This window comes from Harpia harpyja, chromosome 18 (genome assembly GCF_026419915.1).
Source record: "Harpia harpyja isolate bHarHar1 chromosome 18, bHarHar1 primary haplotype, whole genome shotgun sequence".
Taxonomy (NCBI): domain Eukaryota; kingdom Metazoa; phylum Chordata; class Aves; order Accipitriformes; family Accipitridae; genus Harpia; species Harpia harpyja.
In genome coordinates, this window is record NC_068957.1 from 3,553,382 (window position 1) to 3,569,783 (window position 16,402).

Sequence of the window (16,402 nt, forward strand, 5' to 3'; positions counted from 1 at the left end):
CACACGGCTCCGCTCAGCGGCACGGCGCACCGGCGATTTCCGGGGCGGCCATTTTGTTTTTCACCGCTCGCCAAGGGTAGCAGCATCCCGCCGGGGGAAGGGTCGTACTCGGCTTGACAGCATGTTCCCTGTGGCTAGGGCTGCTCTGAACCTCACCGGTAAGCAACGAAGAGGCTCTCTGGAGTGCTGGGGGTGTTTCTTGGGGGTAGGCGGTTTCGTCAGGGGGTCTCTTCCCGGTTTCATGCCGTCCCTGTGAGGATTGTCCCTGAACTCTGGGCTCGCTTCGTTCCCGGAGGAGGGTCGTGAGGGCAGCTGAAGGGCGGCTCTCTCGTCGTCCTTCATCTGCTGCTTTTCTTCTTTCTTTCTGTTTCTTACCTCCTAGTTGCTTTTACTTGAGCTGACCTTGGGTTCCCTTCCTCAGTGCTTTTCCTCCTTGATAGTAACTAAAGGCACATTAGGTCTTGTAACCTGAGGTGGCAAGGTGTAGTCAATGACCAGCCCTTAAACTCAAGGGTAAAGTTACCTCTTCAGTGATAGACTCCCCGGTGCTTAACCTGGTCCTCTCAAATCCGGTCCTGGTTCTTGATGTGCTTAGCCCGAGGTGCATGCACCTAAAATAAACGTGCTTAGCAGTGTTTCTCTCAGGAGATACTCAAGCTTCTTTTTTCTGTTTAAAAAAAAAACCAAACACTAACTTGTGCGGCCTCACGGACCATGCTAGAGACGTAGTAGCATTATGGGTATTGCCATCGTTTTCTCTAGTCATGTTTGGGTAAATGGGAACCACTGACCTGAAACTAAAAGATTGTATTTTGTAATGTCTATCTTTATGCACGGATCACTGTCTCATCAAATGCTTTATACCCAACTACTAAACAGTCTCAGTGTTTTGAAGCCAATGGTTTGATTCTTCATTCTGACTTCTTAATAAGCGTAGCTTTTATAGTGTACAGTTGTAATGCACATCATACATTCTGTCATCTGAAGATATCCTCCTGTATTTCATTCTCTATTATTTACCTCATGTGAAGGCCCACAGTTATTTCCACTTCCTTCTTCACCTCCCTCCCTTCCCTTCAAAAATCTTGAAGGAATGAGAAAGGTGTTACCCATACCCACTATCTTCAACCGCTTAATTTGGTTGTGAGCTTCACCCTGAAAATGCTTATATTAGGTACACATACTGACAATATAGATACTTACATATAGAAATCTGAAGCTTAAGTACTAAAAAAATTATTTTATTAGAGAAATAGTAATACTTGAAAGTGTACTTGAACTTCCACACTGAGGGCCCAAAGAAAGCATACTAATGAAAAGGGTAACTTAGAGGATTTTCTTACTGGAATTAGACTTCAGGAATAACTTTCTAGAGAGAAATTGGGAGAGCTGAAACAAAATGCAAGACATTCAGCATATCCTGTGTTTTGGAATCATTCCAAAGCTCTAACTCCAAAAGATTGATTTTTTTTTTTTTTTTCCCCCCCAGCTTTTCTTCAAGTCTTTTAATGCTTACACTTGCCTCTCTGTTGGTGGGAGATGAGGATTGTGAATGGTTTGAATGTGTATTTCAGTTGATTTCTGTACTTCTAATTCTCTTTAACATTCATTAGCTCGTGGCATTCAGCATACTGCAGTAAGACAAGCTCATCGCAAATATGAGCCTGACTTCCATGATAAATATGGAAACCTGGTACTCCTTGGTGGAGCTGCAGTTTTTACTGCTGTCTGGGGATATGTAAGTTGTCCTTTTTTTCACCGCTCTGTTGTGACTATAGCTATAAACTTGCAAGCTGTTAGGTTTCACAAGGGCTTACTTCTTTGAAGTGACTTAGGTGGTCAGAATTTAGAAGCATTTTATATAAGTGGATAGTAATGCGATAGAAATGAAAGTTGTGTTAGCTCGTATTTTGATTTTGAGTTGTTACACAAATTCAGTCTACTGCTTGATTTTAAAATGTAGTAGAAACACAAGCGTTCTGTATTTTACTTGGGATTTCTCAGGTATACAGGTAGAGCTTTCAGCAGAAAAACTGATAGATAAAAATTACAGTATTGTGATAGGGTTTTACATTCCAGATTGTTTGTTCTAAATACTTTGAAATGGACAACTGAAGTATTTAATTATTACTCAATATGTTCCACTTGCTTTATTATAAGATGAATGTCATGTTCTAATACAAGAAATCTACACTGAAAACAATAGAAATAGCTCTCTATCAGAAGGTTTGATTTCAGAGTTAATCTTTATTTTTATCCTCCTACAGGTGTTTACACAAGCTGGAATTGAGTGGGGCTTGTCACCTGTTGGCAGAGTCACTCCAAAAGAATGGAGGGAGTAACAGCCTTTGCTTATAATGAACTGGTCTAAACTTTCACTGAAAAAAATGATGGTGTAATGGCATTTGTTCCCTGATTACCACTTGTACAGTGGCATTCCTGGTCTAATAAACGTACCTAGAAACCTGTCTGGTTCTTCTAGGTTTCCTCTATGCTCCACGTCTGCTGAAGTATGAGAAACAGTGTAAAAACTCAAAATAATTAAATCATATTTTAGGTAGTCCCAGTTGTTCCTGTAAAGGTCATTAGTGGATAAAGGATAAATCCAAAACATCGTATAGTTGTCCATTTAGCCAGCTGTGTGTGCTTAAATGAACCTCATGTGCATTCCCACTGCAGAGTTCAAGTCGCTTTACCTCTGGCTTCTGCTGCACATCTACTGATGAAGTTGAGATCTTTTTTTTTTTTTTTTTTTCCCCACAGAAGTACTTTTATGTCTTGAATCACTCTGCAAATAAGTTGCTTCTCTTCGAGGCTTATGAGAGTTGTGAAGAACATAAGTTAGTTTTTGAGTGGGAGACGCTTGACGGAAGTAGGCAGTATCCCAGCACTGCTCGTCGCTGATGCTGAGAAATGTGACTTCTCTAATGAATTCTCTAATGAATTCTTGCATAATCAAAATCTGTTAGGAAATAGATCAGGGCTATAGGCAGATGCTGTAAACCTCCCAGTCAGTTCGAATCCCTGAAAACCACAAATAAGCCTGCTTTTTGATACGGCCGAGATGTATGAAGTGACTGCCTTTACTCTCCTCGGAGATTCGAAGTGCCAGACCGCTGCTTCTCCCGGGGCCTAGGAGAAAACGCTCGGCAGGGCGGCCGGTGCGGCTCGGTGCCCTGCCCCGGCCCGCGACTGGAGGGATCCCTTCCGACGCCGCTTAGCTTTGCGGGGCTTGTCTTCGACAGCCGAGAGCGGGGCTGCGCCGGGCGCCTTCCCCTTCCCGTCAGATAACGCGTGTCGGCCGCGGGGGCTCTGTCGCGATGCGGCGCTACGGATCGGTACCGATAACGACCGCCTCGCCTCCGCCGTCACGTGTCCTGCGGCGCCCCCCCCGCCGTCCGGCCGCGGTCACGTTACGTGAGTGGGCGGGAGGAAACGGGCGCCCTCTGGTCACGTGACGGCGCGCTGCCGGCGGGGCCGGGCCGCGGTACGGGGCAAAGTGCCAGGCGCGATCCCGGGGCGGGCAGTCTGCGCCGCCCGGAGCCTCCGGTGAGTACGGGGCCGGGCTCCGGCGGGGCTGCTCCGCCGCGGCACGGTCCGGGGTTTTGCCTTTCCCTCGCCCCGGCTTGGACGGGGGCTGGGGGGGGGGGGTGGCTCCCCCTCGATCGCGGGGTCAGACGGTAGCCGGTACGCAGTTCCTTCGGGGCTGTCCCGGCTCCCTCTGCCCAGCGCCGGCCGAGCCGTTGTCACGGCGTCCCGGGCTGGCGGGGGAGGGTTCGCCGGGCGTTTCCCGCGGGAGGCGTGAAGGCGGCTGCGGTGGGACGCGGCGCCGGGCTGCGCTACGTGTCCCCTCAGCGAGTGGGGGGGGGGGAGGGGAGGTCCCGCCGCGCCCCTGCCTGAGGCGCAGCGCGGGAGCGGGCCGTCCCTCAGCGACCCTCCGCCGCCGGGGGAGGGTCCAAGCCCGAAAATAGCAGCTTCGTGCTCGGCGACGGGTCTTCTCCGCACCTCCGGGCGGTCCGCTGCGGAGGTCTGTCTCTTCGGAGGGACGAGGACGTGTGGTGAGGTGCCCCCCGGCTCTGAGGCAAAGCCCGCCGTGTAGCTCATCCCGGGGGAGTTGGCGTGGGCTCTGGGGGGTGCGAGCAGCGGGTGGGTACGGGGGGTGACTCGGCTGGTCAGAAACAGACCGACCTAACGAGGGCTCTGGGTCGAAAACACGGCTCTGGATCCAAAACGGCATTTCCTGCTCAACCGCTTCCCTCTGTGCGAACTGCTCCTGCCTTCCTTTTTTATTTCCAGTGCTAGGCAAACACTGACGGTAGGGAGTCACATCAACCCTCCTCTGGTTTCAAAAGGAGACCGAAAGGAAGCAGAATAGGTTGTTCTTAGCAGTGGACATCCACATTTGAGATCTCGTTGCTCCTTGGTAGACAGTAAGCGTGCGCTCACTCATGGACTTGAAAAAGTACCTCTTCTACCGTTGACGATCTTCCGAGAAAGACTTACAGTGAATTTGCATACACAAGTCGCTGAGCCTTTTCTCCAAGGTCGTTTTTTTCAAATCCGAGCTGCTTAACTTGTACTTCTGAAACATCTTACTTAGGGTTTTGCCTTGTGATGGCAGCACTCTGTGCACAAGTAGATTTTCCAATGTTTTCATTGAAAACATAGGGTAAATATTCTGGAAGAGGGAAAATAGTTGTTTACGATGCTTTGGGGTGAAATCTCGGGAAAACAAGCAAGAGCAAACCTAGCTTAAATATTGCTTCTCTATATCCACGTTCTGGAAATTGTGCGTAATTATTGTTAGTGTAAAGTTCCTTAAAATCTTTTATGCAGGCACCAAAGATTGCATTTCTGTACTTAAATGCTTGCTGAATTGTATTTGTGGATGTAAATAGACCAAGAAATCTTTTTTTCTGTTTGGTAATGTGGAAGTTAGTCACGTGTATTACGATGCACTGTGTGAGCACAAACACAATTTGATTAGAAGTTAATACTTATTCTGTATTTTATTGTAGAGAAAAGACCTGAAGCTTTTTTCCTTCCCAGGTGGCAAACCAGGAAGGTAAAAGCTAGCGTTACATGTCGTTTACTCTTCTTCTTATTTTCATTTGTATAATGTATTCCACATTGTTCAGCCTTGCATTTTGAGACTAAGCTCAAAAATGAGGAGCCCCAGTTGGCATTGGTATGCTCATATAACAAGGGTTTATAAATTATATTCTGTTCCTAATATTTGCTGTGATTCTTCCAGGGGAACGTTGTTGTTTTCCAAAAATTTGACTTGAAGAGGTAGTGGAAGGACACAAGTAAAAGGATTTGCTAAGAATTTGTCTCAAGTATTATAAACTGTTGTTAGAAGTGAAGTAGAACATTTTCCATGTGTACTGTTTTTTTCATCCAGCTTGTATGGAAATAAAGTCCCTCAGAGCAATTGCCATAGTCTGCTGACCAAGCAAGACTTGTCAAAAGTCTTGAGCAACATGAATTACAACCTAGAGTATCACGTAGCTGCAACAGATATTTATTATAGATGTGCAGTTTCTCCCTCAATGATTAAGCCTCATATATCTAGTCATGCTTTCAAATGTATCATCTGTTTGCCAATGAACATAATAAAACCTTCTTCTTTCGTATTGGACCAGATCTCCTGTAACCCATTCTCCAGCGCTTCTGTAAGCCCAAGGATGAGATGATACAGCTTCTTCCTTTCATGCTGTCCTTTGATCTTTTTCATAGGTCTTTGCAGACTTTTAGGACAGGTACCTTTTTTCCATTTAATGTAATTAGTAATTTAAAGCAAGCTATAAAGTAGGACTCAGCCATTTAGGAATTTAATAAAGTCCAAAGGCTGTAGTTAAACATGACAGATTCTGTTTCTGGTGTTTGTGTGATTTTTGCCTAGCTTTGACCACTTTTAGTTTCAGCAGCTCTAAATTCAAGGTAATTATGTATAGAAAACTTTGGTGAAAACTGAAGTTGTACACTTAGCCAGAAACATTGTGTGCTTCTCAGTTATGTATCCTTACTGATCCTAGAACAGGAACAAAGCATCCCTGTGGTGCACAGTGCTTTGTTAAACTGTGATGCCTGGGTTAGCTCAGATACTAGAAGCACTAAAGTGGTTTTTTTTGTGGGGTAAAGTGAGAGCCTGGGTTTTTATCGGTGTATTTTACTTGCAAAGACTGCTGTTAGCACATTTTAAAAAAAAAAAAAAAAAAGTTGAGAGATGAACCTGAGTTTCTCAGTCGCCTTGTGCTTGATCACTGTTTAATTTTCCTTTCCATAGGAAGAAAGTGCGGTTGGAAGTAGGAATTATTTCTCTTTCTGTTGCTTCATTCACTTAATAGAAACACGAGTTGACTTTCTTCAAGAAAACGAAATGTTTGGATTTTAACTTGCACACAGGCAACCCAAGTGTTAAGCCTAAAACTGTACCTGAAAAAAAACATACAAGGATTTAACGTTTATTTCCAAATATTGTTTTGGTTTTAATTATCCTTTGTTAGCCTCCTGTTCTGTCACTGAGCCTTGCTCCTCCACATGTAGCCTACCATGTTCAGTTCTGCACTATCGCAGAGCCAGATTATTTCTAGGGCTCTGCTGCTTCATTGATGGTGTTAATATACAAACAAGGAAATACTACTGCTTTGTGTACTGCAAAACACGGGGGAAAGTAACAAAAGAGAATAGAAAATGGGAGTTTCTAAAGTTATTAAGCAGTAAATAGTATAGTAGAGAATACAAAAAGCTTTTACAAAGTTTATTCAAAGCCAAGGTTCTTCATAAGATGAAGCCACTTTAGATGATATTCCAAAACAGCAGTAGTTGAATTAAAGCGTCTTGGTTTCTTGTATTCTAAATACATAGCTGTTAGATTAAAGGGGGCGGGGGGGGCGGCTGCCATTTGTTTGCATCGTCAAATCCTAAAATTCTTTACTAATTGATGGTGAAGGTGTTTTATAGATGGAGCAATGCATTGGTTAAGAATAAAACCATTACTTTTCTCTAAAACAATGTGTGATCCATAACTCAGCATCTCACTTAAAAGAGTATGTCCATGATAACTTTGAATTTGCCTTGCAGTCAGTGGTAATAATTATGATTTTCAGTGTCAGCTTATCAAATATATGTTGCCACCTAGAAAGCTTTTTAGACGTTCCAGAAGTTTTAGATTTGCTTATTGTTTCAGCTACATCCTGCCAGAACCATAACTGTCCCTTGTACAGTGAGGTTCTCTTTTGAGCTAATGCATATATATAGACACGTGTGTACATATGCATTGTTATATATATGTGTATATATATAAAAATTATAAAAAATGGAGGGGGAAAACAAACAGTTATATAGTGATGGATGGCAAGAGTGAGGAAACGGGGTGTTCAAGTACAAGCCATTGCTGTAGTGTGCACAGATTGCTACACAGCCTCATGCAGATCTTTTTACTTCTGCATCCATTTGCATGTGAACTTGGTAAAGTATTAACACGTATAAGGAGAACTAGGATTAAATTGTCAGTATTTGTATGCCTCTTGTGTGCATCTAGTCATAATTTACTGGTGTAGCAAATATTTTTCAGGCTGCTTAGTCATGAATTTTTCTTCTGTCATCAGAAGGAGGAAATTATGACAAAAATATTTCTTCTAAGTTTCAGTCAGAGGATTTCTACCAGGAAGCACTTGTAAGGGAGGCAGAGCGTTGGAAATGAAATGGAATATAACAAGGTAGAATACTGTCTCAGGTGTAAGCAGGTATTAGCTTTTAAATTTAACTTGTCCTGGGCATTTTGTAAGGGGAGGAAAAAGGATGTGTGTCTACTTACAGTCGCTATGTATTAACCCTATACTTTCTTCTGAGAACAAGATCTCTTTAAAGCATCAGGAGCACTGGAAATCCAGACAATTTTGTCTTCAGAAATCTCAGTAAGGCTGTACAGAAAACTGAGGTTGTGAATGTGCTGTTTCTCTATTCAATGTCAATAATATAATGCAACTGATGTGAAGAGACAGTATTGCTTACAAATAGCTCATTTTCTACTTGTAGATTTGGACACATTTTTTAGAGAACAGTGTGTTTTAAAAATTATGCGAAAGCTGTTAGCACTTGCAACAAAGCAAATAAAAATCCTCGTTTGTTGTCTTCCCCACCAACAGAGAGCTGTTAATGATGTATATATCATATAGATCCAGTAGCGTTTCTTAGTTAAAAGTTAGATAACAAAAAGAAGAGACAGTTTGATCCAACAGATAAATTCTATGATGGAAGTTCTGGATTCAGTCCTAGTACTTTGGGGCCTTGAGGGGTAAAAAAAAAAAAAATTCCTTTTCTCTTACACCTTTATACTTTTTGCATGTTTGAATTACAATCTTTTCCAGGAAAGGATTTTCTCTACTGTGTTTATACAATGCCTAACACCATGGAGCCATGCTCAGTTGGTCCTAGGAGAGCAGTCTTTAAAAAAAACTCCCCAACCCAACAAAAAATCCTTCTTGGGGCAGTGGAATGATTGAAGCTTGATTGCTTTTGACTTATTATTTAAATCCAAACACAAATAGCAGATGATGCCTTTTATTTTAAAGGAGAGGTTGTGTCTGTATGAAGCATTCGCTTGAAACATAAACAGGACATTGTACTGACATAAGAGGATTCTAACGTGCTTTATAAGTGGTCCTGAATTACTGCAATCAGAGTATTTTCTTTCACTTCTGTAAATATCAGCCATCATATCTGAAGTCCCTTTACAAACTTTATTTACTTAATTAGGCCACTAAGGCAGAATAGCCCTAATAATCACTGTTTCTCTTTCCACATGCTGCCTTTTAAGTAGGAAAACATGGGTCTGTGTAAAAAATGGTGGAAGTGATTATATGTGAAATGAACAGCAGAAGGGCAAAGAAACAAACTGAGAAAATGGAGGAAATACTTTGTCCATAACAAACTATAATAATAGTAGGTGTTAAAAAAAAAAAAGTATAGTGTTATTTTTACATATATAAGCAGTTAATATTTTTTAATGCATTGGTGGGCATTCAGTAGCAGTGCTGATGGCTGGTATAATCACTTTAATAGTACTAGTACACCATATTACAGGCGTAGCTGTTGTTTGTTTGACATATGACTTACAGAAAAGACTTTAACGCTGTATCCTAGTTTCTTGTAATAATGGATACTATTGTACTGTGGCTTGAGTCTCTTAAACCAAAGAACAGGCAAGATAGCCAGGAGCTCAGCAGACTTTCTCAGACTGGCGTACAGCTGTACCAGAGCTTTCATCCAAGGCAACATCTTGCCAACCTTTGATTATCTTAGATAGCAGCTCACAGCCAAAGTATTCCCTTACTTTATATTTTTTTTCAAAATACAGTAATAGTGCAGTTGTCAGGGCAGTTCAAGTTGATCACGTACCTGAAATGCTTTTACATTCACTTGTATCCAAACCTTACTAGAGGACAGATTGACTCTGCCTATGATAGACTATTGTGTCTCAGTTAGTTGGATGTGTCTGGATGTGCTCACAAAGCACACTGTAAGTCAAGTACTTTGTGAAATTTTATTTGTACTTCAGCCTTGTAGGATATTCATTGCTCCCTGACTGTGGAGTTACGATTGTGTCTCTGTTCGCTCTATATGGACTGAGCATTCCTTATGGAAGAGCTGAGGTAATCAGTAAGGATCATATTTCAATATAATGACATGAAAGCATGTATTTACTTGGGTAGCTTTATAGTGTTTTTAAAAATACCTTGTACTTCTGAGTGTGCACATAAGCCTGAGAAAGGACCTACCATATGAAGTTTGCTTAAAATATGCTCTTCTGTCAATTCGTAATTCTCTTGTGTGTCAGGTGACAGTTCTCTATTTCTGTAATGTGTGAATATTTATGTACAAATATTTGTGTGTGGTTTCTAATAACTCAGATCTTGTAAGAATAGGTAAAGTGAGATCTGTAATAACTTCAGGTAGAGTTAGTTGTCTTATTTCTGTTCTTAGCAGGGATGAGTTACTGTTCCTGTTTTCTGCTGACTATAGCATAATATGATGCCTTCTTTAGTAATAGTAACTTCCTGCCACTGTTTATATTCTGAGGCAGCAGCACCCGGTTAGTACAGCCAGTGCAAGTGTTAATGCTATTTTCTTGGCCAGCCTTAGCAATAATCAGAGCGCTCGTTGCCTGAGGCCCCACTTTGTGGGAGCTCTTTCCTCTGTATCCTGGTGCTGAGACCACATCATGCTGCAGTGTGTCCTGCACGCACCCACACCTGCATCCAGACACAGGACAAGAGCAGGACGCAGCTTTTGATTCTGATTCCACAGCCACCGACAGTCTCGTCGTGCTTGCAGCCCTTACGCTTCCTAACTTCATCCGTGATTGGGATGGAAAGATGAAGCATTAGCACTTTATGATACATTCAGAGTAAATACTTGATGCCTTTCAGGAGAGTCAGATGTTGCAGGTTGTTCAAGGTTCTGATCGGATTTGATCTGTGGGAGTGCTGCTTAGGCTCTCTGCACCTGTCAGTGAAAAAGGTCCCTACATTGTTGCATAGAGATGTTGAAAGTCCTTATGGCTAGGAGGTTTCCTTTATGCCTTACGGAACATTCCTGTCTGTTAGCCATGCTTATCATTAATGTGCGCTAATTCTTGGTTTGTCTAGTCATTTACTGTGCAGTTCTTGAACAAAACTCTTATTGCTTATCAGAATACAAAGGTTCATGCCACAGTTTAGATGAATTAGCTGGTCATTTGAGGATATTAGGAGATGCATTAGGAACACAAATCTTTAAAATCAACTTCTGAGACTATTTTTCGTGTTGTTTACATAGTTAAATGTCTTTTTCTTTTTTTGACCTAGAAATTATAGTTAATTTCTCCCACAGGTTAGTGGCTGACAGAAATTTGCAATGTGTTCCTGGCTCTTCACAGAAAATGTTAAAGGAAAAAATATGTATTTCATCTATTGGAAACTTCACTAATTCACAAGTTTATACTGTCTTTATTTCTTGTTGATTAAGCTTCAGCATTTAGTTTTGTGCATCAGTGAGGTAAACCCATTTCTATGATGCAATATCCTTGTATTCTTACATGGTTTGTAACATGTCTCAAAGTGAAACCAGAAACTTTCAGATCTTCTATAACAGGGAACAGTTCTGAAATGTCACCAAGGAGCAAGAAAATTAATTTTATTAAACATCGTTAATACTTAATGTAATTTAGTTTTCCAAGATAAGTCCCCAGGGCAAAAAACATGTTAAGCACGTGCTTAAATTCAGCTGTTCAGTTAATCATCAAAATTTGCTGTTGCTTCCACTGCAGCCAAACATTAAGCAGTTGACTGTGATAGTTTTCCTGGTTGCTAACCTCTCTGTCATTGGAGAAAGTAATGCAAATTTTCAAAAGGTTAAAAAAAAAAAAAAATCTGAAACCACTTCTTTTGGCCTCTTTACCCCTCTGTTACTTAACAGTTTGTGCATTGGACAAAAGAAGTCCTTTGTATTAGCCATTATTTCTACAAATTAATTTCATTTAGGTTCAGTCATTGGGGGGGGGGGGCTTGTTATGAGCAAAAATAATGATAATCTTCAGAGGAGCAGAAATCTGAGTTTTCTGAATCAGATGTGGAAAAAGCTTGATTAGCTTCCTAGGGCTAATTTCAGTATCACTTGTTTTTGCTAGCATAGGATAATATATGAGATATAAATGTGGAAAAACATGATTATCACCTGCGCCACTGTGGCTTACATGCCGTCCTCTGTCATTCTAGCATTGTAAGAGCTGGTGTGTCTCTTTCTCACTCGCTTCTCCCTATTGTTTTATCTCACACACCAGTGAATCACAGCTTGCTACATGCGATTAAGTGATCTCGATTATAACACATGTGAAATAATAAATGTCTGAACGCTTTCTCTTTTTTGAAAATTTGTAGGAATAAATACCTGAAGTTCTCCTTCCTGTTCAGCTTTGCTCAGATTTTGATATCTGCTAGAGTTAAATGTGGCCAAGTACACCATCTGTTAAATCCCTGTTTTGATTTCAACCTTTGTGAAATGATTTAAGAACAAATGTCTTAATTGTTTTTGGCCAACAGCAATGAGAAGACTTGAGTAGAATTTCACAATGGAGGCAAAATCCATAGTCATCGGTGTGGAGGGGATGACATGCAATTCCTGTGTTCAAACCATTGAACAGCATGTCGGGAAGATGAATGGCATCCATAACATTAAAGTAAGCGACGCTATCGCTATTTCTTACAAAGCTTTGTTCTTACATAAGAAACCATTATGAAGTATATACCAAGGAAGGAAAATATGTGGAAAGAGTATTTTCTGTACGTTTCATGGGAATCTGATGTTAGAATTGCATTAGTGTATTTCTGATACAAGAAAAAACAGTGCTTATTTTACTGCAGTGGGAGCTAAGTCATTATCTGTTACTCTTAAGTAATTTTCTGCTTTACAATTAATTCAGTATAGTGAAATAATGAGAAAAAAGTAAAAACATGGCAAGAACAGGAAATTTTTAAATAAGCTAAAGCAAAAGCCCTAGGACTTATACTGGTGAAAAAAAGCCAGCTGTCCTTGTCCCTTATACTGAATAAATGTCAATATTTCCTCACAAGCCTCCAGGCCTTTTCTTCCAAACTGATAGTACGCAGAGGTCACTTGCACAGGTTCAAAAGCATTTGTGGGCTTGAGGTGTCCAGTTAATCCTGTGGTAGTTGACCCACCGTGAAAAATAAAGCTGTTTTGTTGTGGTTCATGAAATAAGAGTAGCAGGTAATCCAGGTGACAAAGGATAGTCTTGCTAGCTCTTTCAAGCATTAGAAGTTTCCTTTCCTTTGTACTGTCTATGAGGAAATGAGAGAAAGAGAGCAGAACTGTAGTCTTGAGCTGTTAACTGAGCAACTTGGTTTGCCCTTAATCCAGACTTCCTTGATCTGACTTGATTTTAACTTTTTTTTTTTCCTTAGCTCAGAGGAGATAACAATATTTTGTTAGTATTTTTTCTATCATGGGCAAAATATTGGGACTGTAGGGTACTCCAGGGTGAGCTGGTTATTCCTACACAATACATCATGTTACAGTAGTTTTAATAATGGAAACAATTTAAAAGTTGGGAGATTCCTATTAGTTTTATTACCTAAATTGTGCTAGAAATAACAGTCCTAACAGCAGCAGCAACAGAAAATTGCAAAGTTTAATTACTTGGTATCTAGGTACTGAAATCATGCTGTAACATTCTGGTTGATTTTACTCTAAAGAAGGTAATACCTTCCTGGTTTCATCAAAAGATAATTTCTATTTTAGTGGATATGTCTTAGGTGAACACTTTCCTTCCCAGAATAGGGTACACTGTCTTAATTTGGGGGGCATGTGACTGTTACCTCTAGCTGATTTGGAAGTACTCACTGTGGTGTGCCATTCGGTACAAAGGCAAATGATGCACTAGTTAGTACAGTTTCCTTTTGCCTGAAGTAGGTGTTCATGTACGCACACAGAAGTTTTGGTGAACAGCAGCAATACTTACAAGATGCATCATTTTTCATCTTCCTTCAACTTTAATGGAGCTTTAACGTGATACGATGCTGGTGACACCAGAACCTTGGAGCACTGAACAGACTGTTTTAGAAGTAGAGATACCACTGTTAACATCTGTGGCATGGTATGGTCAGATAAATCACTGGGTATCTGCAAGCACGAAGTGCAATGAAGGCTAAAAGCAGCCTGTAAAATAATACCCCCAAATAAGCCGACTTCAGAATCCTTCCTTTCTCCCTTATTCTAGCAAAAGACTTAGTTGTCAACCTTGCATTTTTGTTGTTTCAGCTAATTTCTGAGAATATGCAGATGACTTGAGGTAGGAGAAGGAGAGATTCATACTTTAACTTGATTAAAAACAACGTGCATCCCATAGTGTCTTTTACATAAGGAATGAAGCAGGTTTTTAAAAGGACAGTATTAAGAGTTTTGTATTTAGGTTTTAAGGTAAATACCTTATCCCAAAGCTGAATACTATTTCTAAAACTACTCTCAGCAAGAAAATGTATTACAAAAACTTAGTCTATAGAACAGGACTATAAGAAACTTTTAAGACGTCATATTTAGTAATTATCCTCATTATAGCATCAGAACTTCAATTTAGCCAGATCATTTGTTTCAGAAAAATCTCTGAGAATAATAAACCAGGGGTTTGTTTAGTGATTATGAATTAGGTCAGCAAGGGAGATGAGTGTTAGATGGCTAATACAGATAAACAGAGCTGCATTTAGGTTATTTTGCCTCCAACTGCAATGAAACCAATAAATGTCCATGTTGCTAATTCTGCTAAGGCCCATAATTGGGACAAAAATGAAGAAAGGTGGTTCTTAAAATGATTTTACTGGTCTAATTTAATCATGACTCTGGTCTTTAGGTTGTACCTTTGCTCAGGGTAAAGATAGAATTGAATGATAATGTGTTGGGCCTCTGGCAGGCATCAGCTTTCCCTTTTGGAAACTGCAATAATTGTGTTTGATATATCATCAGTTGGGAGCAAATTAAATTGAGGATATTTGTACCATCTGATGTGAAAGGTTAGTGCCAAATCAGGACGTCTCTGGATCACCAAAATGTACAGAGAGAGGAAAAACAGCTTTGTCAATGCTTGTCATATATCAAGTTTCGAAACTGAATTTTGCTCTGTGAAGTCTGATGCACTTTATTGCTCATAGCAAGTTAACAGCCTGTGCCTAAGATGCCTAGTAATACTGGACTCCTTTCACTGCTACTTAAATCTGTGGGTTTTTTCAAAGAGTGTTTTCTTCCATGCTTGTAGCCTAAGGGTAATTACTACTAACTGCAGAATTGTACATGTGATTAGAATTTTTTCTGTGGGCTGTTTTGCTTTTGGGATTTAATTGGGTTAGTCATCATAATTCAAGAGAGTTTGGCTCTGGAAGTTTCATTAAATGCATTGATGCTGTCTGTATGTCATAAGTCTAAGTGACCAGGCAGACTTGTAAAGGATTCTGAAACTGGTGGGGGGAAAAAAAAAATCTGTTCTTTCTAGCTGTGTTGTTGCACAGATGAGCAGAAGTTACTTTATGGTGGCTATTGATACGGTTTTACTCTTCAAGGTGTGTAGTGATGGATAAAACTATACTGGACAAGTATTACTAATATATGCAAGTAAAAGCTATCTCTAGTCTCATGCAGGATATTAGTTCTCATTTCTTAGTATTGCAGTTTGCTAAGTTGTTTTGGTTTGTTTTTTTTTCCCTTGCAAGGTATCTCTAGAGGATAAGAATGCAGTCGTCATTTATGACTCAAAACTGCAGACTCCAGCAACACTGCAGGAAGCAATATATGACATGGGATTTGATGCTACATTAGCTGATTCAAACCCACAACCTGTTTTACCTGACACTATTTTTCTTGCAATTCCTACTCAGTCAGCTCTAACGTCTAAACAGATTTGTAGTACACTTCTAAAGAACAAAGGTATCTTGGATGTTAAATTGTCCTCCGATCAAAAAACTGCAGTGGTGACTTTCATTTCTTCCATTATAAATGGCAAGCAGATTATGCAAATGGTCCCAGGAGTAGATTTGAGTACCTCTGCACCAGAGGTAACGCCTGGAACTTGTGAAGATTCCAGCTGGTCTCAAGCAAGTAGCGTTGTGCTGCGCCTGAAAGTAGAGGGGATGACCTGTCACTCCTGCACCAGCACCATTGAGGGGAAGATTGGCAAATTGCAAGGAATTCAGCGGATTAAAGGTAAAACCTTACTGTTTTTTTATATAAATTGAAGTTGACCATGATGTTCTCTGATGGCATTGTGAAGAGATCTTGGGTTTAGACTAGATAGCTTAGTGTGACAATTACTCTTTGTGGCACCAGGTGTTCAGTTACATGTTTAATTTGGACTAGAATTGAAGAAAGGGGCCCAAATTGTGGTGAGGCTGTTGCTGTTACAGTGACAGTATTCAGTGGTTGCTTTGTATTTTGGTAGGGAGCCTGGAGTAGTCATGTTCCATAATTTTATTACCAGTTACAGAAATCTGTAATACCAGATGTCTTTTTTTGTATTGTAATTAATATTAGTTTATATTTTTCTGTTGGATTAAAAACTAATATTGGCATGTATGTGATTGTACCTAAAAGGCGAGACAAAATTATCTGTATAAATAGTGCTGGCATAAATGTATTGCCACAGACCCCTGATAAAAGGATAAATTCAGTAAGAAATAGTAATGCCATTTGTGAAAGTCCTGGGGAAGGAGCAGAAACTGAGGAAAAGAGGAGTTGAAAATTGTTGTAGTACTAGACAAAAAATGGTTGAAGAGCTCAATTATTTGGTATTTACCAAACCAATTAAATCTCCTTTCCATAGCAGTTACATTTCTAAGCATTTAAAGCATTCTTG

The 16,402-nt window shown here is 40.4% G+C and overlaps 2 protein-coding genes across 7 annotated transcripts in view; both read left to right on the plus strand.

The window, feature by feature from the left end:
* Window positions 1–4: 4 nt before the first annotated feature.
* LOC128153710 (cytochrome c oxidase subunit 7B, mitochondrial) lies at window positions 5–2,468 on the plus strand. Its single transcript, XM_052813343.1, has 3 exons — window positions 5–158; window positions 1,614–1,738; window positions 2,268–2,468. The coding sequence occupies exons 1-3, from the start codon at window positions 122–124 to the stop codon at window positions 2,340–2,342; spliced, it is 237 nt and encodes a 78-aa protein (XP_052669303.1). The 5' UTR covers window positions 5–121; the 3' UTR covers window positions 2,343–2,468.
* A 1,001-nt stretch (window positions 2,469–3,469) lies between these two features.
* ATP7A (ATPase copper transporting alpha) overlaps window positions 3,470–16,402 on the plus strand; it is a 31,160-nt gene continuing 18,227 nt past the window's right edge. Inside the window, exons 1-4 of one of the 6 annotated variants that reach the window (XM_052813337.1) lie at window positions 4,489–5,762; window positions 7,649–7,743; window positions 12,087–12,223; window positions 15,264–15,753. In XM_052813337.1, the coding sequence (XP_052669297.1) occupies window positions 12,116–12,223; window positions 15,264–15,753 (598 nt within the window). In that variant the 5' untranslated portion in view covers window positions 4,489–5,762; window positions 7,649–7,743; window positions 12,087–12,115. Of the gene's footprint in view, window positions 3,550–3,709; window positions 4,059–4,389; window positions 4,431–4,488; window positions 5,763–7,648; window positions 7,744–10,731; window positions 11,044–12,086; window positions 12,224–15,263; window positions 15,754–16,402 lie in introns of those variants that run through there. The other 5 variants (XM_052813333.1, XM_052813339.1, XM_052813338.1 and 2 more) reach the window with 5 other exon arrangements.